Below are 24,276 nucleotides of genomic sequence, written 5' to 3' on the forward strand. Positions count from 1 at the left end.
CCTTCAAGAAACCTCGAATTTGTTGACTGATTGGATATAATAACTTTCTTGGGCAGTGTATACCACAGTCTTCCTACAATTAGCTTTCCGACCCGGCACCACGCTCCCGTCGCGTGTCCTGACGCAGGTCCGGAGGCGTCGTCTCCTCTTGCGCCGACGGTTTAGACTCGTCGCCTCAAGGCTACCGCTCTTGCCTCCTAAATCTACTTCTGTCCAGGGTCGTCGAAGAGCATACGGAAGTCCCAGTTGGTCACTCTGGTCCCTCTTGATGAGAGTGAACTACTTTCTGAACAAATAGTCCGTCGTTTCCGCTCTCACTCAAGGACAACGAGTCTCTGAGTTCTGAAAGACAAAGGCAACTGTTAGGTAACGAGTTATCTGAGGTTCATCGGTCGGACTAGTCGGTTTGGCGTCTCACTCCTTAATAACGCCTCGGCTTTTTAGGGTGGAATGGTCACGCCACTCCCTATAAACTCTTGATAGATAACGCCAAACTCCGTAACGGTTTATTGCACCTACGGCGGGCGGCAGCCCACCGTCTTTTCCTCACCGACGGCCGACAGGTCGACGATAGTCCTCTTCCGTACAAGCCTCCCATATATGACGTTACCCTACTCATCTCTCGGGGTGACCGATATCCTGGACTCCTTCGCCAACGACTCGGTTCAAGCTGGTAGGAGGTCCCTACATAGCGTCGGCAGCCAAGGTCAGACCATGGCAGACTTACTCTCGGGGTAGCTTTGGTGGTAGCGGAATTTGCCAGAGATGGGCCGCGACTAAGCGGTCTGTCGTGTGGTTCTCCTTTTAACGTCTCCGGTACGGTCAGAACTCGCTCCTACGAAGCCTATTGCAGGGGTTGCGGCTCCACAACTCCTGGACCACTTTCTCGTACTCGGATGTCTCCAGAACGCCGACGGTCCGACGCGGTCATGTAGTTGCGGGCGTCTCCTCTGGGTGGACGTGCGAAGTTGATGAAAATGTGGGGTTGTCGTGACGGGTCGGGTCCGGCGTCACACAAAATATATATATACTGTTCAACAAAAAAAGAAACATTATAACTTCAATAAACAAAAACAAAGATCACCAAATTAGGTTGTCTGTCCCTCTAACGACATCCTGGCTGTTGCCTTCACTGCAACACTCTGCCGAATGACTCTTCCCGGACCCACACCGTCGCTTTTGTACCCATAGCCCCTCCCCACAGGCTTACCGTCAACAGGTTATACAATTATCTCCAAATCACCTTGTCAACATAAATGTAATCCCTCAAACATGAGGAAACTATCCGACCCAAACATACACAGGTTAACTTCCTCTTAACACACTCATTCCCCATAATTAATAAACGAAAAAGAAATAATAAATTGCATCCTATTTAAATCACGGAAGTGATGCGCCTCCGTCTTTTCCACCTTCCCTTTGCTGGGGAGACGGCGGCGACACTCCGCCCGCCGCTCCCCACGTCAGTATCGTGTAACATAGTTTAAATGTATGTTTAAATACCGTAATTGTGGACTCACAAGCGTGCACTTATGGTCGCGCTACAGAAAGGAAGGGGAAAAAGTGGACGTTTTAGTGATGATTTAACCTGATTCATTGATGAACGGAAGAGAGCAGGGTGTGTGTGTGTGTGTGTGTGTGTGTGTGTGTGTGTGTGTGTGTGTGTGTGTGTGTGTGTGTGTGTGTGTGTGTGTGTGTGTCGGAGTCAGTCACTCTGTGGTCCGCTCCGTCACATTAGCAAGCATCGCTAACACTCAGAGCTAACCTGTACTGGATAGAGTAGATGTGTGCAAAAAGGAGGAAATAAAGAAAGGAACTCACCTTGTGGTAAAACCGCAAGAGAAAAAGCATTTGAGCTCCATACTGTTTCAGAAATAATCCCGGATGTGGTTTGGAACATGATATGGCATTTAATTACGGGAGCACTTAGCTGAGTATCTCTCAAGGCCCTGACACACCTACCCGATTTTGGGAGTCAGAGGCCGTCAGAGGCAATCGGGCATTCGCGGCGCCCTACTCAGGTTGGTGTGTCCCGCACGTCGTTGCTTTACGGCACATTTTCACACCTCCCACGGGAGGCCAAAGACGGCCAAAGAAATCACTCTGATTGGCTGTTGCCTCTTTTGAATGACGAATACATACTACCGCAGCCTGCTGGTAAGGACAGTTATTGCCACTCGTCGACTGAAGTCTTTGCGGTGTGGGCGGGCGGCGTAGCGGACGTAAAAGTCGGGACGCCTTCGGTACGCGTTCTTTGGTCTCAGGTTGGTGTGTAACGGCCTTTAGAATTCCGAGCAGGCACAAGCTTCCCTTCTTTTTTTTTTCAATCTAAGGACCCCGAACCTGCAGTTCTCTAACAGGCCTGAAACAGAGGGATATGAGAGATTTTTTTTATATCAGAGATCCATAATATATGCCTAAAAATAGCATGATAGGAGACCTTTTAAAGTACATTTGAGCTTATTCTAGATATAAGCATTGAATGAGGGAAATGCACATGGTTTTCCAGCTGGAGTCAACAGGGTGAAAATGTAAATAAGGAACAGATTGCTCAAATTGCACAGTCAAGATTCCCTGAAGCAGTTTATGTTTTTGTCAACATTTGCAACCCTCAGCTTCTTATCTTATCTCAAGCACATTCACACACTCAGGATGTGTATGCAATAACAGGAGCAAACATACCTCTGCAATAAACATAGTTCTGCTGAGAATGCTAGATTAGATGCTCCTTGTTATTGTGTCGCTTCCTTTATCACACACAGCTGGTAAAAGATGTCTTGTTGGAAAGAAACAGTTATATTCTTCTTTGTTTTTCCTTTCCTTTATTCTAATTGAAGAGGCTAGCTTTGGCTAATACACTTTCTGCACCCGCATCTACGGTCTGTGATTTATAAGAGTGATCGCATCCTTTTATTTTGAAAGTACACTTAAAGTTCCCATGTCATGCTTTTCCGGTTATTACCCGTCCCCCTGAGTGTTATGAAGGTTTTTCTGCATGTAAACGGTCTGCAGAGTCAAAACCCTCAAAGTACACCCTGTAGCGAGTAAAACTCTAACACATTTCTGTGTTAGAGTTTTACTCGCTACAGGGTGTACTTTGAGGGTTTTGACTCTGCAGACCGTTTACATGCAGAAAAACCTTCATAACACTCAGGGGGACGGGTNCGGGGTCTAATCGCCAAAGACTTAACATTTATCATATGACGTGTCAATAAATGTTCTTTAAACAAAATGAAGTCTCTCCTGATTGAACTGGATCTTGGAAGGATAATATGGGAGCAGCTCATTATTTTCTGAGACAACGGTAAACACAAATGTGGGTGCCAGATATTCAGACAGACACTGAGCACAAGAGCATTTTCCAAGACGAGATGTTTATTGGTTTGCAAAGAAGCTGTTTTTACAAAAGCATGGAGAGAAAAAATCATTAAGAGAGGTCTGACAAGGGTTGAGTGCACGTCTTCATGTAAACACTGGTCCAATGCATATTCTCAAATACATAAAATCAGGATATTTCTGGAATTTGCATCACATCTAAAAGTGCTCCGTTTTTTTTGGAGCAGATGTTTAATGGCGAGAGAGCTGAAAGTGGATCGAACTGCCAACATGATGCATGATACATGAAAGACTTCCAGAAGATCAACCCTGATGATCCTCAGACATGATACATCCCAGAAAACACAGACTGACTCTTACCCTTTTTTGCAGTTGAAAGAAAATAACATTTGATCCAATACTCGTTTCACACATTTCCTTATATCATAGTACAATATGTAATATATGACCTCAAATACTTTCCTTATAAAAAAACTCAACTTTTGTAATAGGCCTTCATATAAACAGCAAACATGTGTACGTTACCAATACAGTTTCTTATGACGTTACCACACGCAACCCTGATGGGTTACACGGTAATACATAGAAATGATAACATGATTTTACAACCAGACAATACATTAGCAACATTAGCCTACTTCTACTCAGAAATGGACATCATGACGTAGGTTTTTAGCACTTTTTAGAGTGCGAAAAGTTCTGGGAAAAGCTTGATTTTTAATACGTTGTGTCAGGGGTGTTCAAATATTGTAATTTGGTTAGCATTTCTTTAACTGGAATCTTCATTAATACTACGCTAGCAAAAAGGTTAACAGGCCAAAGGAAAATCTGCTTTAGAATACGGCGAAAACAGCCGATTAAAAAAAAATTAAGAAAGCACATAGAAAATATAATAGCTGCATCGTACGTGTAAATAAAATGCCAGGTACTAGCTTACATGCACAACTAAATGCCTTCTGCTGGTTACTCAGCTCGGTATTCCTCATGTAAAAACTAAGCCTGTGAGGCCTTGTTATAAAATATGTACATCCATAGTCCAAAAATCAGGGTCACAGGGTCAAAACAAGTTTGGATAGGAAGGGGTACAAGTCTTATATTATATTAACAGCATTTCCACATGGGCATCAGATTACAATCAGAAGGAGAATAACATTCCGTTTTTACGTGGCATTTTTAAAGGGCTGAAGAACAATTTATCTATCAGGTAGTTTAGAGCGAGAATCTTTTCCCAGGATCTACAGAACACACGGGATCATTAGGAGATCAGGAACTGGGTCTTAATGTATTCAATACTACATTTCAGGAGGAACCACATCATAGGTTGAGGTTTTCTAAGCACACGTACCACAAATGTTTAAGCAGTAATGAGAGAAAGTGCAACAGTACCACCTCAGTATGCTCTCGTACCATGCCAGCGTGTCATGTACCTGCACCACACCCACTGCGCACACACACACACAGCTGGAAAACACACACGTTGTTAATGCAGAATTAACTGTGCCATGTTCAGAAAACACACTCCCAGCACAGCTCCCTGCACTCACACACACACAGGGACATACAAAAAAACACTCCCTGTTTAGAGCCCTTTAGTTCAAGATTCTTTGCAATTGTTCATCCCCCTTCCCCCTTAATTCCTACCTTATGAGAAACAACTTCACGTTAACGCACCTTGTTAGAACATCCACGAAACACACTGCTGAGTTATGGTACTTTTACATGGTGTATATTAACATTATTACAGGAAACTAGCAGTACAAATATGGTCACCAGTTAAAAAAAACACCCGGTTAACACAATTACACATTATTTGTACACATTTGTTCTGTTTTTGTACTGTATTTTGACCTTTTAAACTGCACTGCCCTCTCATACCAAACTGTACTCGTTTCCTGTTTGTGTTGAGGAAAACATTCTGACTAACCAGGAGAAAACAAGTCCTGCGCTTATTGCTACTTGAAAAGAGCTAATAGATACTCAGTGCACGTATGAAACGCTGCACTTAGCACAGTAACAAGATGTTAAACCAAGAGGTGTCTTCAAAGTCTCCGTAATCCAAGCTTCATTAGTGTAAACAAAGGCAAACATTACATCATGCTTTGCAGTGAAGTCTGCTCTGCACATATGTCATGGCTTCTTCCATATTCACAGCAGCAAAATGAGCGTGGTTACATCAAAATTGAAGTGTAAAAAACCTGAATGGTAGTTCTCTGCAGCTTTGTGAAACTGTCTATGCCTTTTTGCTGAGTCAAGCCGCTCAAAAAGTGGATTAGGACCATGACGCAGCATTAGGAGCCTTCCTTCAACTCTCTGTTTGATATGAAGTGTAACATCTGTCTCTGAAGACAAGCTTCTTCAACCTGGTCCAAGCTAATTCAAACCTTCTAATAAGTCAATCTGTAGGGGTTTAGAGGTTGTAAATAATGACTTTCTTAAAGGCTAATAGAAATGTACCGATGTGTGACGGATCATATTACTATAAGGCAGGGGTCGGCAACCCCTGTCATGCATGCGTTAGTGTGCCGTAACCAGTGGCACACTAGGAATAAGTGGAATAAGTGTGCAATATATTTAAATTTTATTTTCGGATACTGAACGAGACCGCCGCCAGAGCGCGTCTCCCCGTTACCTGCAGAAGGAAGCCATGCACGCAACGCAGCCCCGCTCTCTTTATCTCCAGGTGACTTTCTGCCGCTTTCCTCCGTGGTGCAGTGCTGAGTACAATTCACGATCGTCGGCAAGCACTTCACTAATTGCAGTACGCCTACCGCCTACCCACAGTGATCAAAACCATTTTTTTTAAATCGCACTGTCAAAACCAAAAAAGGTTGCCGACCCCTGCTTTTTTTAAGGCCAACAACTTTTGGGGCTAATCGCTTGAAGATAAAAACTTCCCTTCGGTGTGACTCCTTCCTGCAGGAATAAAGGCTGGATTTGCCTTTCTAGCTTTTTCATGCAATCCATTGACAATTTAAGACCGTTTAGGGTCTCTCTGTCCATCATCAAAGGGACCTTTATAATTGATCACAGTTTCAGTAATAGGATTTTTTTCAACACATTGACTATCGCCATTTAAGTTTGGGTATCAATCGAGGTCAGAGAGAGTGTCTGAACTCTGCCCTGACCCCTCAGCAGGTGCACCCAATCAAAAGCCGTCAGGAAATGAATTTGGCACGCAGACCACCCTGCGCCACCTTGCAGCATCCACACATTGCTGCACTTTAAAGGACTTGTATAAATACGCTCCAGCACACTCTTGCACCCACAACATGATGAAACCTGCACCCGGAGATGATATGCCAAGTATTCGCTTGAACTAGCATCCACCGAGGCAGCACCACTGAGTTTTAATGGTGGTTTCCTTCTGCACTTTCCTCTCCACGGACAACCAGGGCATTTTGGGTTGTTTCTTTGAGGGGAAATAGTTTTGTTGAAGGCTGGTGTTGGCCTGGTGGGAAAAATGTAATCAATAAGAAATGACTGGGGAAAAGCTGCAGATAGAGCCATTAAGAAAGGAAGCAACTGATTAAGTTAATGTTTAATGTTGTTTTATTAGCCAATAATTTAAGCTTTGTTGTTCCAGGTTTAATATGTGCATAAGTTCATTTCCAATAAATTCTGCAATACACATTGAACCAGTCCGGGCCCTCCCTAGTACCCATTTTATTATTTTGGCCCTCTGTGTATTTGAGTTGTGACCACCCCTGGTTTTAGACCAAAAGCTGTTTCATCCAATGGCCTTATAAACTGCATTTGAAGTCCTACCCATAAGTGAAGCAATATGTTATATCTTCATAAAACCCTATCTAAGTTTGTGTAAAACCTTACAGGTCATAGTTAAATGTGTGTACTGTAGGGAGGCGTAAACCAAGGCACCTTAAGGACAGGGATACTTCTAATGCTGTACTGTGGAGTGTTGCAGATTAACCTCTGCTACTACCTGTGTATTATACTGCCTTTAAGGACTTAGTGAAGGGGAAAATACCTCGGAGTGATAGAGTGAAAGATTATAGAACAGTATTATTGTTAGACTGAAATCCCTGCTTCCTGCTTTAGAGGCCTGTTTGTCGGTCTGTCTGAGCGTGGGACACCACCGCTGAGGTGAAACGATTCAGTAAAACCACATAAAACACATCCTGTCGGACTGAACATATAAACAGCACCGGGCGTTCCACCAACCTGTGACAGTACTGTTATAATGTTGTTGCATCATCACTAGTAGTGTCTCTTCATCTATGCTACTATTATATGAATCTATACATTCAAATGCCACCAGGGTCTTGCTCCTGCTTCCAAAAAAACACCGGATCCTAAGTGACTGAAGTTTGGTCACTCCTGGCAACACTTGAACAAGCAACTTCTTTAAATATCCACTAAACTGTGTGTGTTGTTCTTTAATGTGAATTAGTTGGCATATGGTTTAGAGTATGATTCAAATAAAGCTTTGCATGAAATAACTGAGTGTGACAGGCAGAAATCTCAAATTCATTTAAACAAGCCTTTCCTCCTTTCTCCTTGCCTTTAAAAGTAAACATCATGGAACTACTTCCTGTCCAGCATACAGGGGGATGGCTGCAAGTGATCACTACACCTACCAAACAACACATGCAGTTACTGTACCGTATCCCGTCAATGATATAATCCCTCATTTTGATGTATTTAGGTCGCCTGAGGACTGCGGCTTGTTACCGGTGACAACAGGGATAAACCCAGGGAAGGGCCTTCGGGATTTGGAAACCACACCAGCTCACCAAAAACAAAAAACATCAGGGTGCACATACTCCTGCACAAATATGATCGAGTTTAGAGGCAACCGCACCTATAAAACCAGAGCTGGAGTGTTTCAAATCTGAGAAAGTGTCAAATCTGACACAATATTTGCTTTAAAGCAGTTTTATCTCATAGGAAAAATGCATGTTTCAAGCCCCTTGTGGGAATGTATCAGATGGCTTAGGTGTAATTATCCTTAATACTGCTCAGGTCCAGTACTGCAGACTTTTACTTGCATTAGGAAATTCTATAACAGTGACTTTCTTCCAACTTCGATAAAATGGGCATATTCCAGATAACCCTAAGTGGGTTTTGGAAGAGTTCTTACAGTTTCAGAAATAAAATATGAGCTGCTCAGAGACAGATGGTTTTTCCTGAGGAAGCTGCATCCTTGTAAAGCACTCCAGACCTGTGTCTACCTCAGCATCCCTAAGGGAGCTCAACATCAAAAATGAATGCGCCATTAATTAAGATGACAGGGGTCCCTGATTAGAGAAAACTGGCGGGCTATGAGGAGAATAACACATTACCCTAAAAAGCATCAGATCCTGGTTCAATAGAAGGAGGAGAATGAAGATGTCTAAACTTGGTCCAAAAGTGGGAAGCCATTTTTCCAGTGTGTTGCAGTGTTGCATGATGGTTTATGGATGATTGACGTACCACAGGTGCGGCACATTGTGTGTGTGTGTGTGTGTTGTGTGTGGTGTGTGTGTGTAGTGTGTGTGTGTGTGTGTGTGTGGCTTTGTGCTTTTTGTGTGTATGTGTGCTGTGTGTTGTGTGTGTGTGGTGTGTGTGTGTGTGTGTGTGTTTGTGGTATGTGTGTGTGGATTCATCTCTGGACCAGTCCTTGCTTCACACGGCCGAGTTGCAGAGCAGGAAGACGAGTGATATGTATACCGAAGCTGTGATCTGTAGGATCTCCTTGTATCTGTACCGTGTCGATGGAGCTTTTGTGATTACGATTATTCTTTGTGTGGTGTTAAAAGTCCAAAGCTGATGCTTGGTGTCCGGCCACCATTAATATATAATCCGGTGTACCCTCTGTGCTCGCTGAGTTGGGATTTCTCCAGTCTGCAGGGGGAGTGTTGAAGGTGAACACATAATTAAGTCATTTACCAATTCTCAGTTACATTAAAGAAACTTTGAAATTCCCCACTGAAGCTAAAACAAAAAACAGTTATAATATAGTGTCTGGTTTTTGTCAGAATTAGTGTAATATGGAAAAGAAAAATTAGCTTTCTTGAATCGATTGTATGTGTAGTTGAAGTGAGTGTAAAAAATACAAACAGTCGTTTCTTCTCTACCTGGAGCTATCATCTCTTCGCTATGTGGCAATGGTGGGTTCATCGCTACTTCTACCAGTGACGAATACACTCCTCTGTGTTTCCAGTTCATAAAATTGATTGATTTGTTGATTCTTAGAGAATACTTACTTAATATTGTCCCCATGTCATGCTTTTCTGGTTATTCACCCGTCCCCTTGTGTGTTGTATGAATTGGTTTATTTTTTTTTCTGCATGTAATACGGGTCTGGCAGGTAGTTCCACAAACCCTCAGTATGAACCACTCCTGAGGTATGTTAATAGATTCTTCAAAACTATGAGGAAGTATCTTGTGCTTCATTTGCTGTCGTTCCCAGAATCGGCTCGTTTGGTGAGATTTTCTCTTTTCCATTTGTTTCTTTACCGGGAGCCTATACAATGGGACTCTAATTTTCCATCTGCGGAGCGTCTTCTTCACACACCTAGTGATTCTCTTTATGTTTACATGTTCTATCTAATCCATATGTGGTAGTCCCCATTTGTACTTTATTAGTACTATGCCTTGCTTTGGATTTGGTAATGTGACATGTTTTGGAGGTTATGGAGCGGAGGATTTAATGCTCTCCTCAGACCTCATTCTCCTCCTACTTAAGCGTTTATATTATATTTAACCTTTTTTTACTTTAACTTTCTGTATATCAAGCTACACTTATTGGTTTTTTCACTTCTGGCTGATTGTGCTTTGTGTGGTGTCTCAGGTATTGAGTTCTTCGTCTTGCTGATCCCGCTGTATCTGCTCGATTCCCGGTTAAACTTCACTCACACTCTAGTAAAGCCAGCTCATCCTGTAGCAACGGTGAACCTCGCAAGTCTAGTATTTCCGACCATATTCAGAGCACACGTGGTTGTCTCACAGGCGGTGGTTGAGGTATGGTGGGGGGCCAGGATGTCTTCCAACAAATGCCGTTTGTTAGGTGATCTCATGAAAGTGAACATACCGTATTACTTATACAGAGATGCTGTATGATGATACCAATGTGAAGTTTTGTCGAATCAATTGCACAATTTAAGATCTTATCTTAATACACCCTCATGTTAACAATTTTGGTTTTTATTTTATTTTCATGGTAGATATGACCTATGATGTCATTGTGTGGATGCCTTTACATATTAGTCAAGAAAAACGTTTTCTTATATAATCTTCCATATTAAAGCACATTATGGGATAAGTTGTTTCTAATCCTTCGCATTTGTTAGCCTTTAAGATTGCATCCTGTACCTTTACATTATCGTGCTTATTATTATATTACATTTCAATCATACAATATGCTGGACAGTTTGGATACTGATAAATCACTCACTGAACCATAAGGTGTTATGATGCTAAATATGATGTAATGGAGGCGTTTCACCAGTTCCATCCTGGATAATTCTTCCTGCTACTCTACTAATACGTATTTAACATTGCTGTTTTATTTTTGTGTGTTTAACTTGAATCAGCTCCACCCAATAACTGTCTGTCTGATGCATACGCTAAGACATGGGTTGTACTTCCCTACGTTGCTTCCAGACAGATCTGTCACAGTGTGAATCTCCAGCAAATGCAGAAATCACTAGATAAACTAATACATGATGTAATCCTTCTCTGTTACAGTCAGACCATAAGAACACAAAGATCATACTTCCAGCAAAGATGTTGCCGATTAAATCTCATGAAACAACAAAAGCAAAGCTCTGTCGTCTGCTATGAAACATATACAGCAGCTCATGATGTCTGTCATGTCATGTCTTCCTGGAATTTTCTTATAGCGCTCATTCTGCAGCTTTAATCTTCCTATGTTGTCTAGTCTCTGTTCTGATCCTGCCTTGGTCACGCCTCCAACCTCCAAATCACATTAGTGACCATCTTTTATCAGAGAGCTGACATTATTATAACCCACAAGGGATCAGCTTCTGTATACAGGCATGGAATATATGTGGCCATTAGACTGTATACCCTTTCCCTCAATTTCATTTAGTCCTAATCATATTTACTTACCTCTTACGTTAAGGCGGGCTTTTTCGTTCACGTTTGTGATTGTAACACTTTTTGGTCTTACTTTATTATTGTTAGACGAACATCGTCATGTGTGTCATCTTATGTTCTTTTGATATATTAGAGATGTCCTATGTTAACGGCCATGATCATAAACTGTATATAATCTTCGGTACTAGCCCTGGCGAATAATACATCGATTATTCGACACAGATCATAAAAAACAAAAGAACATAAATACTAATAAAAAATATATCTATAAATTATATCGATTTAAAATATATTTAATTTTCGATTATGTGTGACTTGTTATATGAACGTAATATCATATGATATATGCGCTGGATATCCTAAGTTGTCAATTTATACATGATTATTTAATTGGAGCTATGTACATAGTCCTCAGTCTTATGGCATTACTTTTCAGTTGCTTATGTTGTCTGACTGTCTGCTGTTCAACCTCCCCCCNCCCATTATTCAGTGAATACACGTAGTTTACAGAGATGCTGTATGAGAAACCAAAGTTATTTTGGAAAATTGCACAATATAAATCTATTCTAGTAGACCTCAACAATGGAATTATGATCAGTAGAAATGGCCATGAAATGGGACCCTTTAACTTCAGAGAGCCATTGCAGATATCCACAAGCAAGCCTTTGTGTGTGTGTTACTGTTTTTGGATTTCTAGGGCTTGTTGAAACATGCATAAAAAAGAGGCCCCAGTACGCTGGTGCAGCTTTGTGCTGACTCGACACTATCTCTGCGAACCACCGACTTTCATTCTACATGCAAGCCTGAACTCGAGTAGCTACCAGTCAGCTGTTTCTTCTTCATTTCTTTTCACTTTGTGTTTTACAGCAACATTAGGTCGTTCCTTTGATGTCCCACCCTTTCAAAATGCGGCATCATGTCGTAACAGTTGGTTTGCAGCGTAGAAGTGCCAACGAAAGAAGAGGAAGTGTTATGTGACAAGAATTAAACCCCTGTCCTATAAATATAGCATCATCTATTATGCGCCTCTCGCATAACAACTGTTGTATGTCCTTAACTCTATGTGCTCAAGTTATTAAGAGAAACCCGGTTAAAGCAGGACATCAGAAGACCAGCACAGCAATGAAAAATGTATTTGCGTTAACTAGGTTTCCCTCAATTCCTCACTTATATTTAAGAAAGGAAACCCGTTTTATTGATTATTTGGTACATATACAATACCAATGGTACAATACATTAAAGAAATGATAGAGTAGAACAAATAAGTGAATTTGGCACTTGTGTTTTTGTCTTGATTATGTTCTGTTGAGAGGGACTTCGTACTGGCCATGCGGTCCTGTATCTGCAGAGGAAACAGCTGGTCCTTGGATCCCTCATTTGTAGATGTATCCTATTTAGCAGGCTCATGAAAGACATTAAAGTACCACCGACTGATTCAGGAGCTGCCGCTATTTGTTGTCTCACCCATTTGTCAGAGGACATAAAGAGATAACTTTAAACTTCCCCCCACATTGAGCCACTGGCTGCCTTTTTTTATTGGGCCTTATTTAACAAAGACCGGCGTCCTGCCTCTTCCTGTGTCATTACCTCTGCATGTGGGAACGTATCTGAATTCAGGCGTCCCCCACCCATTTCTTCCACAGTTTTTCACTTACTATCTATCTGACAGGTTGAGTAGAAATGAAGCTCATCATAGTCCCATGAAAAGATTAATGGTTGTGTGAATGCTTTTGTGTATGTAGTGCGATCACACTACAGATGAAAGGGAAGCGATGGGAGACACTGCTGAAGTTTGTCCTGGGTTGCCAACTAGTTTTACCCCTCCCCCTCCTCCTATCCTTGATACTTCTGTGAAGATCCCTTCCTTGTGTAATTGGCATTATTTTGAAGTACAAGCCCCCGTCTGGGAAAGAAGCTTTGTCTGATTCTGTGACTGTCCGTTAGGTTGTCAATAAATACTAATGGAGAGTAGATTTACCGGTACTAAAGAAATGTACCGGACTCAAGTAAAATGAGATACGCAATGTTACCTAACTTTATACTTCTACTCCAGCACATTTTAGAAGGTAATATTTTGGTTTTTGCCTTCATTTCTATGAGAGATATGGGTACGTAATAAGCATTGTTAGGATTTAACGAGTAGGTTCACAACCATAAAAACACCTATAGAAACACCTGAATAACAGTGTCTTTTCATGTGGTTTCAATTTAAATAAGTGTTAACTGTGTATTGGTAATGAACCGTCACATTAAGGTACAGAACCACATGCAGTTTCAAAAATTAAAAACATTTCCTGTTGTTAAATGATCAGCCGGTGTGCAGGTACACGCTCTGCGAGTGCTTACTCGTTTTTCTATGTGGGCTGCATAAGCAAGTCGGGCTTTAATAACTAAACTAGGTCATTGTAATTAGACTGGGTCCTACTGTGTTCATATTGAACTATATAGAGTGCCAACGTGAATATGAAATGGCTCTTTCATCTCTGCAGTCTCAGTGCAGAATAGATGAATTCCTAACATACATAATTCATTGTAACATTGATTGTATCTCCTCAAAGTCTTAGGATCGCCTCATGGTTAATGAAACTCGGTAAAGGTCATGGTGCAGGCAGTTTATAATGAGTTGCAGCCTGTTTGGTATATTATTGTTCCCCAGATCAAAACACTTGATGCATGATGGATAAGGTAATGATCATGTTACAGAGGAACTGTGTAGTGTGAGCAGTGTTATGTGATTTATGTAAATAATGGCTTTCAGAGATAGTGGTTCTGTACACAGTGTCACTTCACATTTAGATGAAAGCTACAGTGTCATAGCTCTGTCCTAACAAATATCCTCATAGTAATGTTTGCCTACAATTTTGTATTGGAAATGAAGTTTTGAATATTCCACCACAACTTTTACATGGTCTGTTATCTGTATCGGATTGATTACAATCCCTGTTAACATTGATGTTGTTTTTAATGTTATCCGATAGCATTATGATCAATTAAAAGAAATGATATATTGAACCAGTAGATTCAGGGTTTTGCCTCTCACTTTGAGATGTGTAGTGTTTAAAGGGTCAAACAGTAAAATCATGTGCTATCCTCTTTGTTTTGGAAACAGAAACACACTTTTGAAGCATCATTGTCTTTCTGAAGTACGGTAGTCTAGATGTCATGCTTAAGTGTTGTTTAGCCATTTTTTGCCTTTATCTCATTTTTGCTTTGTGAAGCTGGAAGGCTGGTGATGGGTTTAGCAGACCTCTGTTTGGCTCCATCCTCTATCTTCTAGCCAGAGCTGCTCTTTTCCAGCTGAGCTTCAAGTTTCTGCTTGGTTTACCCTCTCTGGCTCGGGTTTTCTTATTGCTATTGTGATGTGTTGGCCTGCTAGGAACAACACTGTCACCACACTAGAAAATGCAAGGGTTACTTCAGTGTGCTGCCACCAACTCTAAGAAAAACCTTGAAATATAGTGAAACAGAAATACTGTAATAAATAGTAGAATCTGGTTCTATGAAGCTCTGTATGAGGACTGAAGTGTCTTTATGTGCCGTCATTGCAAAAGCATTGCACATAAACGTTCTGTCAGTGCAGTTAAGATCAGGTTTCATGTCATGCTCAGACTGCAGGCTCAGTTTCTGTGTGTGTGTGTGTGTGTGTGTGTGTAATATTGTTCTCCCATACAAGTATTGTGCTTAACTCCGCTAATATGTTTGACTTCATTGATGCAAGCAATAGTCTCCAAAGTTCATAGCCTGGAGCGTGTTTTAAAAAAACAGCATCATTATAAGTAACAGCCCAGCCTTTTTAGGAGTTTGCTATGCAGGAGAATGTCAACTATCATTCCCTGCGCATACAAATATTTACTTTACTATGCAGGTGTATTGCGAATATAATCCTTAATAGCTCACAGGGGAAAACCATGAATTACACATAAAATTAAGGCTGCTCGATTATGGCAAAAATCCTAATCTCGATTATGCGGGTCAATAATTGTAATTGCGATTATCCATTGACTTTAAAAACATCCATTTATTGGAGAAAAAACATTTGAACAATATGTTTTTAACAGTTGATTATCCTGAACTTTAAGTATAATTCAACTGAAAAACCAAAAAAAAAAGTTGTTTTCGTAATCGTTGCAAGCCGTAATCGCGATTTAAAATACAATTTAATTGAGCAGCCCTACATAAAATACTGTTCAAGACTTCAGGGTTCAGATGGACTCTACATCAAACCGTATGGGGGTGGATTCGGTTTTCTTGAGATAATTAGAAGGTCCTTTTTTAACAAGCACGCACAGCGTAATGGATTCTGTTGCCTTCTCTGTGACGGATGATGTTTTTGTTTACTACTGGACCTTTTTTCTTCCTTCCAGTTTGCTGCATAAAAAGGCAAGGGGTGACTTTGCATATGTGAAGACATTCAAATAATACAAATATAAATTCTACTTACCCGACACTTCTCTTTCCATTTCTCTGTCTGAGAATGACACAGTGACTGAACTATATTGATGTGTTTTTTAATGGCAGTCCCTTCTCTCTGTTTTTCAGACTGCCAACGGCTACATCCTCCTGTTTGATGTGCTGGGTGGGGGGGACGACAAGTACCTCTATGAGCCTGTCTATCCAAAGTGAGTGCAGCACACACACACACACACGCTCACACACAATGACACACACACACACTTTAGCAAAGTGAGCAGAGTGTACCAGGCCGTATCTTGCACTGAGGATACACCAACAACAAATCATCTGTCCCTTAAGGAGCCATTTAACCGTCATGAATAATGCATGTTACGTAAGTCTGGAATTGTACATGAACTGCCTAGAGTGAACGTGTAAATACACAAGTATGCCTAACTCACTATATCCATGCACTTTGAATTGATCAGTTGGAACACTTGCTAGTATTACCGCAAGTGACAACTTTATAATGAGATTGCTGGTTATAATTCACCACTACATTGATTTATGAACACTAATCGTCAAATGCTTCTCCTTTTCGATATGCTTGCTGCAGCTCGTGTCCTCAGCTGGCAGCTGTCGGTCAGTGCGGCTGGTTAACAATCCCAGCATGAATAAAGGAGGGCTTTTCTACTAAATCCTCTTACATAAGGTTGTCATTTAGCTCTTGACCAGAGACTGGATGTAATAAACAGGTTGCTCTGTGATATGCTTGAGAAAAGCTTCAGCTATCACTGTTTTTGTTCTAAATCTGACAAATACACTATACTGTATGGCCAAGTATATGAGCAGCCCAATACAGTATATCCACCTATAGGTGATTAGTGAACATCTGATCCGAAAACAAAGCAAGCACAGCGTCCACTCTTCTGGGAAGGCTTGTTAAGTAGACCAAAGTATGTGCCTTGAGGTGCCCCCAAGCTTGTCTCTGTTCCTTTACTAATCCTGCCGTTTCTGTGCTTTGTATCAAGTGTCCATGTCTATTGTGTATGTGGTGTTTTGTGTGTGTGTCTTTCACATTCCTTGACAGCATACCAGCAGAGGTCAGGCAAGTCGGGACGTATTCTGTGATCCTTTCCAGCTCCTGTTCACCCTCAAGTTCTCCTCCTAAATCCTTCCAATGATTCTGTGTATTATTATATTGTGTGTTTGCACAGAGGGAGTCCTCGTGTGAAGGTGACTCCGGGCTATAAGGAGGAACAGTGTGCCCCTGCTTTGTCTCTAGAGATGAAGAAGCCTGTGGACCTGGAAGCCCCCATCACCAGGTATGATAACATCTTATCTCCTTCTCTCCTTCTCTGTTTTTATCTCCCTCCTGGTTTTCTCTGTTGTGTCTTTCCCTCTGCCTCTTCCCTACATAGACTCCAGCTAAGATTCAAAATCACACAGGACCCACCAAAAGATATGATCACTGTTATGTCTTGATGTTTTTCAACCCTCCCCTTGTGGATTGCTTTACAATTTTATGTACAGAAAGGTTCCTATCCTTTCAAAAAAGATTCTAAAGACGTAAACTACAAACTGGCGAGTAAACTACAAACTTGCATTTAGTATTTATTATACATTTCAAAGTGTGTAACTCACTGACACTATGATTTAAACTGCAGTCATGTTGTGTTTGCTTATGCAGCTCACCAGGGGATATTTAAATAATGTCCTCCATACTTGTAGCTGTTAGAAGTGACCCTCTCTTTGTGCATGAACAAGCTCAGGATAAAACTGGGGAAATTCTCTTCTTCCTAATGGAAAATGGAAAGTCAACATTGGCAGTGAGAGATGGCTGAGGCTCCTTCAGTCAACGGCAGAGAGAGAATTCACAAATCTGCAGAGATGGATGTGTGCGGCGTGATGGACGGATGAAATTAGGCGGGTGGAAGGGTTTAGTGATGATTGATGAAAGGACGACAGAAGCTAACTTTATTTCAGTGCTGCCTGGATGGAATTAAGCGCTGCCTGGAGCGTAAACGGGTTTAAATCGGCCTCATCCGTTTTATAGACAGTATTTATTCAGCTTATAAACAAGGCATTTTAGGAAATTCACTTAAGTGAGATTGATTACCTGTTAAGCTGCTTATTACATATTCAGAATGAGACGTTTCTATTTCGTCTCGTCAGCTACATAACATATTATTTGGATGAATTTGTTACTTCATTGTTTAAATGGCTTGTCGCCATTTTAGATGGCTCAACCTGATTTTGTTAAAACTTTAATAATCAGCACTACCTGTATGAAGACAGATCCATTTGTGTAACGATGTTGACACACTGCACAACCCGGCCAGCTGTAAAAAATAAAACATCTTTTTAAAACCACCCTAGATGTGAGATCAAAGCATTCATTCAAAAACATTTATCTGAGTAAGTCCTTTCATTTTCATCTAAGCCAATGTTAAATGTACGGTCAGTGAGAAGAAAAAGACCATGAGAAGATTTAGAAGATGGCTCTTTATTAATCCCAGAGGGCAGATATCGTTTTTCCACTCTGTTCCCAAATATACACAGTAGATCTACATACGGATAGGAATACAGATATGCACATCCCATGCAGTTTTATGGAGAGGTGCCAGAGTAAGAGGCTGCCAGGTTTTCCTGTGCCAAGGAGTTGTTTGGGTTCAATCCCTTGCTCAAGGACCCAGGAGGGGAACTGGCACCTCTCCAGCTACCAGTCCACACTTTATCTTTGTGGTGCGATTGTCCCTCATCTCAGATCTAGTGTCTCCTTCCTTCTTGTTTTCTTGGGTTTTCTCCTTTGTGCTGGTTAAGTCTCCTTTCTTTGCTTCGTTCTTCCTTTTAGTTTTTCACCTTTTGCTCTTGTCATCCCCACATCCTCCAACTTGACGTCTTTGTTTGTCGAGTGACTGGAACTGGAGCTCTTTTGTCACTATGTGTGTTTGTCTTGTGGTTATACCGCCTGCGTCTTTCCATGCCTTGTGTTCATCTGTCACATCTCCACTGTGTGCACTTGACAGAGATTACAGAGTAGTCATGTGAATGAGAGAACTCCTGCCGGCATTTCAATGGCACAGCTTGACGAGTGGGTATCTCCTGCTGTCACACTATAGAACAAGTTGTTGCTTCCTCCACAGCTAAAGCCAACTGTGCTCGACATTCTCAATTGTATTTCTTTTATGCTTGCTTTTCTCCTCTTAGTTGTCCCGTCCTCATCTTCAGTCTTAGACCTGTTATGGGTGTGGGAACAGAATGAAGGTCTTTACTCACAAGCACACTGTTTGTTTGTTCCCTTGTGTATATCAGAGGACAGTGAGAGTTGGCACGGGCAGCTGTGTGGCCTCATCACAGCTGGCCAGTGAACGTCCACTCAGCTGGATGCTGACTACTCCTCTGTTTTATAACACTGCTGTTTATCATCTCATGCCCACTTCCTACCTACCGCCCCTGCCTGTTTTCTTTCACTTCCTCCTCCACACTTTCTGTCTTAGCTTTTGAACCTCAATGCTCATCTCTGTGTTTCTTCTTCTTCTCCTCCTCCCACCAGTCTGCAGTCCCTCCAGGAGGACTTGCTGGTGTGCACTGCAGACGGATACCTGCATGTGCTGCACTGGGATGGGCTCGGCAGCAACGGACGCAAAGCCATCTGCCTCACTACAATCCCCTTCTCACTAGACCTGCAGTCTGCTCGAGGTTAGAGGAGACCCAAACACATAGCTGAACATAAGCGAAGAGAGCACACATTATTCTAGTTGACAGTAAATGTCCTGATGTCTAATGCTAGGACATCACATCTCAATACAAAGTGGACTTTTTGAATATACACAGACATGTTTTGGCTACTTCAGCTCCTGTTTCAGTCCTTTTGTATGGTGTAATACTTCCACCCCTGTGTGTGTGTGTTCAGGTGGTCCCTCTCCTGACCTGGAGGGAGTGTATATCCGTTGTATGGAGTATTGTGTGACGCTGGACGGCTTCGCTGTGGTGCTGAGTGACGGACGCCTGGGCTTCATCACGCCGCTCACCAACACCATCACCGCAGATGTAAGAATACTCACAGATTAAAACGAGCACACAGTTTACTGAAGGGCAAACATCCACACATCGATTATGAACAATATAATAGTTAGTCATTTAAAGGCTGAAGAAAGTCTCTGATTCCTCTTTTTAAGACGTCTGTGACATCAACTGACCCCATGACAGGGGAACTGACACCAAACTATCAGGAAATGAAATGTTAACCAGGCCTTAGTCCCACTTTTGAGTGGCTAAGGGCATTTATAAACAGCCATATGAGGTGATATTCGTGTGTGGGCATCATTTAAGGAATGATCATTATTACATACATAGAGGCAAAGTGTAAGATAAGGGAGCTTTTGAGAAGCAAACACAGAGACCAGTAGCAATGATGCAACATGTTCTGGTCAACACATTTTTGTGGTTTCATAAATAGCGCTGGCAGTGGCAGCTCAATTTCTTTAATTAATATCATGATACGAGGATTCATTACAGGCCTCGCGGCTATTACTTTATCCTGGCTGCATTTAAAAGGCGATTACATTATCTTGAAATTGAAAAAGTGGGTGTTATTTACTGCTTCTTCAAGATGAGTCCAGTGTTTAACTCAAACCGTGACCAAGCAGTCGGTCCTGTTTAATCTCGGTTGTAGAGTCTCATTTAGACTTCTCAGTACATCCATGAGATACATGTAAACAATGAAGCAGTTTAAACGCATGTTGCTGACCTGCCACCGACTTCACACACACATTTGTTATTCAAACATGTTTGGCATGTGTGTGTCCAGCAGCTGCAGGGCGTCTGGGCAGCAGATGTGACTGACGGTACCTGCGTGGCTGTCAACAACAAGTACAGACTGATGGCCTTTGGCTGTGCCAGGTACGTGGCTCTCGGTCTGAATATTTTCAAAAAGGTGAAATCCTGTATCTGTTTGTTTGCACCCTTGTGTTCCAGAGGTAAATTGTTGTCCTTGTGGTGTGTGTCCAGTGTGAGAATCTGTCCGTTTGTGTTTGCAGAGGCTTACCTAGTGTGTGCTTGTTAGAAACTCCTAATGGATTGTGCAATCTGTCAGGTTGGCAGGAATTCCTCATCTCTCCCTCCTCTACTTCTCAATCTCAGTCTGAAAGTTGTCTGGGTTTTGTACCTCATTGACGCACATGCAGTAATCTTTTTCTTTGTCATATCTGCCCTAACGAGGAGATAAAGTCGAGGATAACATCAGTCATGCTGTAGAAGAGGAAAAGATTTTCAGTCTTTAGAACAGTTTGGGATTTTGCACCTTTGAAAAACGCCCTTTTAGATCAAAGTGCTTATTACTCTGATGTGATTTTCACCTGCTATGAATGAGCAGGAGGTAACATGTCAGTTAGCAGCAATTGAAGAGACTAGATGAAAGCCTCTATGATTAATAATTGCAGTCAACGAGAGGTGTAGCTTGGAGGTAAATTACAGCCCCAGGTCACTGACAGTGAAGCAGCCTACTGACCTGTAGCTGTTTGTTCATGTTGTATCACTGCACAGCTTTTACTCCCTGAAGCAACTTGTTATGACTGATGAAGTGTGTTTGTTTCCATCACAGCGGCTCAGTGCTGGTGTACATGATAGACACCGCGACAGGATCAATGCAGCTCTCACACAAACTGGAGCTCACCCCCAAACACTACCCAGGTATCACAAAACATGTCTCTCTTTCCTTCTCACTCTCTGGTTGTCCCTCTCTTCTCAGGTCACAGATCTGCTCCGATTGCTCTGTGAGATCATTTGCATTCCTTCAGTTTCCTTTGTCTTGGGTTCACAGGCCTGTTATTCCCCTCAGGTCACATCTGTTTTAGTCCTGTAATAGGAGGATCTAAAGCCATGGCTCCCCCTAGTGGTGGAACAGCCATCGTAGGGCAAGGGCAGTGATTGGCCGGAATGAAATGTTATTGTATCTGAAAATGGGCCGTCTGAAGACGTCACCCTTTTGTGGAACTGAGGCAGCACCATTAGACCTATAATAAGTTCTGTCACTTCTTCTAGCTGCGTTTGTACATCAAATTGTCTTCTATTCAGAAAGTCATTCTCTAGCAAGTCTTGATATATGTGGAGATTTTGTAGCGATACAGAAGGAAGGAAGGTACATAAAGTGAATTTCAAAACACTAATCAACTACTGCCAGAGTTTTAAACTAGAACTATATCATTCTGTAATATCAATGTGTTCAAGGTGCATCGAGGTGTTGCCTCTGGGAAAAAAACTAACTGGAATGTGTGTGAGAAAAGATTATTTATCAAGCTTTGCCAGGTTATCCTGTTAATAATAAATCATAATTTGATTTGGTGTGAAATGTGAGAGAATACATCAATAAATCAATTGCCCCTTTGTAAAAGCATCACTCCATTTAAAATATAAAACTATAACTAAAGCTTTTTGACTTTTATGTGTTCTTTCCCTGTTCAGACATTTATAACAAGACAGGTGCAGTCAAGCTGATCTGCTGGTCACCTGACTACAGTGTTACCATGGTTACATGGGAGTGCGGCGGCCTATCGCTGTGGAGTGTCTTCGGAGCTCACCTCATCTGCACTCTGGGCGAGGACTTTGCGTAGGTGGACGCACGCACACACACACACACACACACACACACACACACACACACACACACACACACACACACACACACACACACACACACACACACACACACACACACACACACACACAGACACACACACACACACACACACACGGACTAATACACACTTCATGAAATGCAAACTCCATTCATTTATTTTTTGAATGTGCCCTCTCCTCAGGTATCGTTCTGATGGTACCAAGAAGGAACCAATTAAAATCAGCTCTATGGCAAGTGGATTATTTAATACTGTCTCACCCACCTATTACGATTAAAAGGACATTTGAATTTAAAATGGTTAATATTTTAAGAAATATAATAAGAGAGTTACATAAATCAATAAAATGTTTTAAATGATGTAAACAATGGCTACAAACGAGTCGTATGTGTACAGGTGTCATGTTTCTAAATACTATCCACTTCATCCTGCTTTTTCTTTATTAAATGTTTTATTGGATGTATTTAAATACTTTCTCTACTCATATATAATTTACCTTTGACATGTTAATGTTTTTTGTTATCATTTTGCCTAATGACTTGCACTCTTCCCCCTCCAGAGCTGGGGAGCGGAGGGCTACCACCTTTGGGTGATCCCCATCAAGCAGGAGAAGAAGAAGAAGCAGGAGGAGCAGGAGGTGGAGGAGATGGAGACCCCCCCTCACCCCACCCTGCAGGCCGGCATACTGCAGTTCCACTTCATAAAAAGTGCCCTCACAGTCAACCCGTGCACGGTGAGAGGAAAATACATCGTCAGTTTTTTTGTGCACACATACGCACCCTTCAAATACTAATTATCTATGTGTTCCTCTCGGCCCTATAGAGTAACCAGGAGCAGGTGTTGCTGCACGGGGAAGACCGCCTCTACCTGACCTGTGGTGACCCGTCGCAGGTCAACAACCCCTCTGACAAACACCCACACACACACGTACACCCGCACGACGGCAGCCCGCTGCACCACCCCCCCAACCCCGACTCCTCTCTCTCTCAGGGACTCAGCACTTTACTGGGACACAAGCACTGGCACGTGGTCCAGGTAAGGATCATCACACCTGCTTTTGGGAGATTTATTTCACAGGGTCAGAGTTTTGAAATATTTCTTGGGACATATTATCTTTGACTGCAGCCTCAGGCCATGCCATTTCTTTTTTACAATTGATTCATCATTTTATCATTACTGCAGACAATAAATACCTATCACAATTTCACAGCTCATAAACCCCAAAGTATTCAATTATATAATGTAGTGCAAGTAAATGCTACATGCTTCTCATATGAAAAGCGGGAATCATCTAATATCGGGCATTCAAGCTAGACTTTTACATGATTTATCAAAATAGTTGTCTGCATATTTCAGTATGACTTGAGTTGCAACCAATGAAAACCATGATGCACTGAGAGCAACTGCATATGCTTGGTAGTTATGTATTCAATAAGGGCAGATTTGCATCTATGTGTATCCTTTAATGCATATAAGGTATCATTTGCTATCTTTTATTCATCATTTTTGTCTTCCTCCAGATTCACAGCACATACCTAGAGAGCAACTGGCCTATAAGGGTAAGTATCGAAATGTGTGTTTGTGTTCTGCTTCCTGCTTCATTAGGTCAAATGTAGGGTTGCAAAATTCCGGGAATTTTCAAAGATGGAAACTTTCCATGGGAATAAACTGGGAATTTTCTAAATTGAAGGTTGGCTCTTCATAGGGAACTTAAACATAGTTGGGGAAAGTATATTTTAGCATAACCTTGACTAAAACAAACAGATGCCATTCAAGTACACTTGAATATCCATGCCATAGCACACTGTTTACTGCATGGCTATTGAGACCACACCCCCTACAGGCACTGTGC

At 41.7% G+C, this 24,276-nt stretch overlaps 1 protein-coding gene across 1 annotated transcript in view; it reads left to right on the forward strand.

Annotated features, from left to right (window-relative positions):
* Positions 1 to 600: 600 nt before the first annotated feature.
* ric1 (RIC1 homolog, RAB6A GEF complex partner 1) overlaps positions 601 to 24,276 on the forward strand; it is a 65,654-nt gene continuing 41,978 nt past the window's right edge. The window contains exons 1-13 of the mRNA XM_010787210.1: positions 601 to 706; positions 10,127 to 10,296; positions 15,934 to 16,013; positions 17,004 to 17,111; positions 19,343 to 19,488; positions 19,703 to 19,839; positions 20,603 to 20,691; positions 21,392 to 21,480; positions 22,252 to 22,396; positions 22,608 to 22,656; positions 22,984 to 23,157; positions 23,247 to 23,459; positions 23,945 to 23,983. Coding sequence (XP_010785512.1) covers positions 601 to 706; positions 10,127 to 10,296; positions 15,934 to 16,013; positions 17,004 to 17,111; positions 19,343 to 19,488; positions 19,703 to 19,839; positions 20,603 to 20,691; positions 21,392 to 21,480; positions 22,252 to 22,396; positions 22,608 to 22,656; positions 22,984 to 23,157; positions 23,247 to 23,459; positions 23,945 to 23,983 — 1,545 coding nt within the window. The remainder of the gene's footprint in view (positions 707 to 10,126; positions 10,297 to 15,933; positions 16,014 to 17,003; positions 17,112 to 19,342; positions 19,489 to 19,702; positions 19,840 to 20,602; positions 20,692 to 21,391; positions 21,481 to 22,251; positions 22,397 to 22,607; positions 22,657 to 22,983; positions 23,158 to 23,246; positions 23,460 to 23,944; positions 23,984 to 24,276) is intronic.

The sequence above is a fragment of the Notothenia coriiceps genome, unplaced genomic scaffold (assembly GCF_000735185.1).
Source record: "Notothenia coriiceps isolate Sejong01 unplaced genomic scaffold, NC01 NC01_scaffold00030211, whole genome shotgun sequence".
NCBI lineage: Eukaryota > Metazoa > Chordata > Actinopteri > Perciformes > Nototheniidae > Notothenia > Notothenia coriiceps.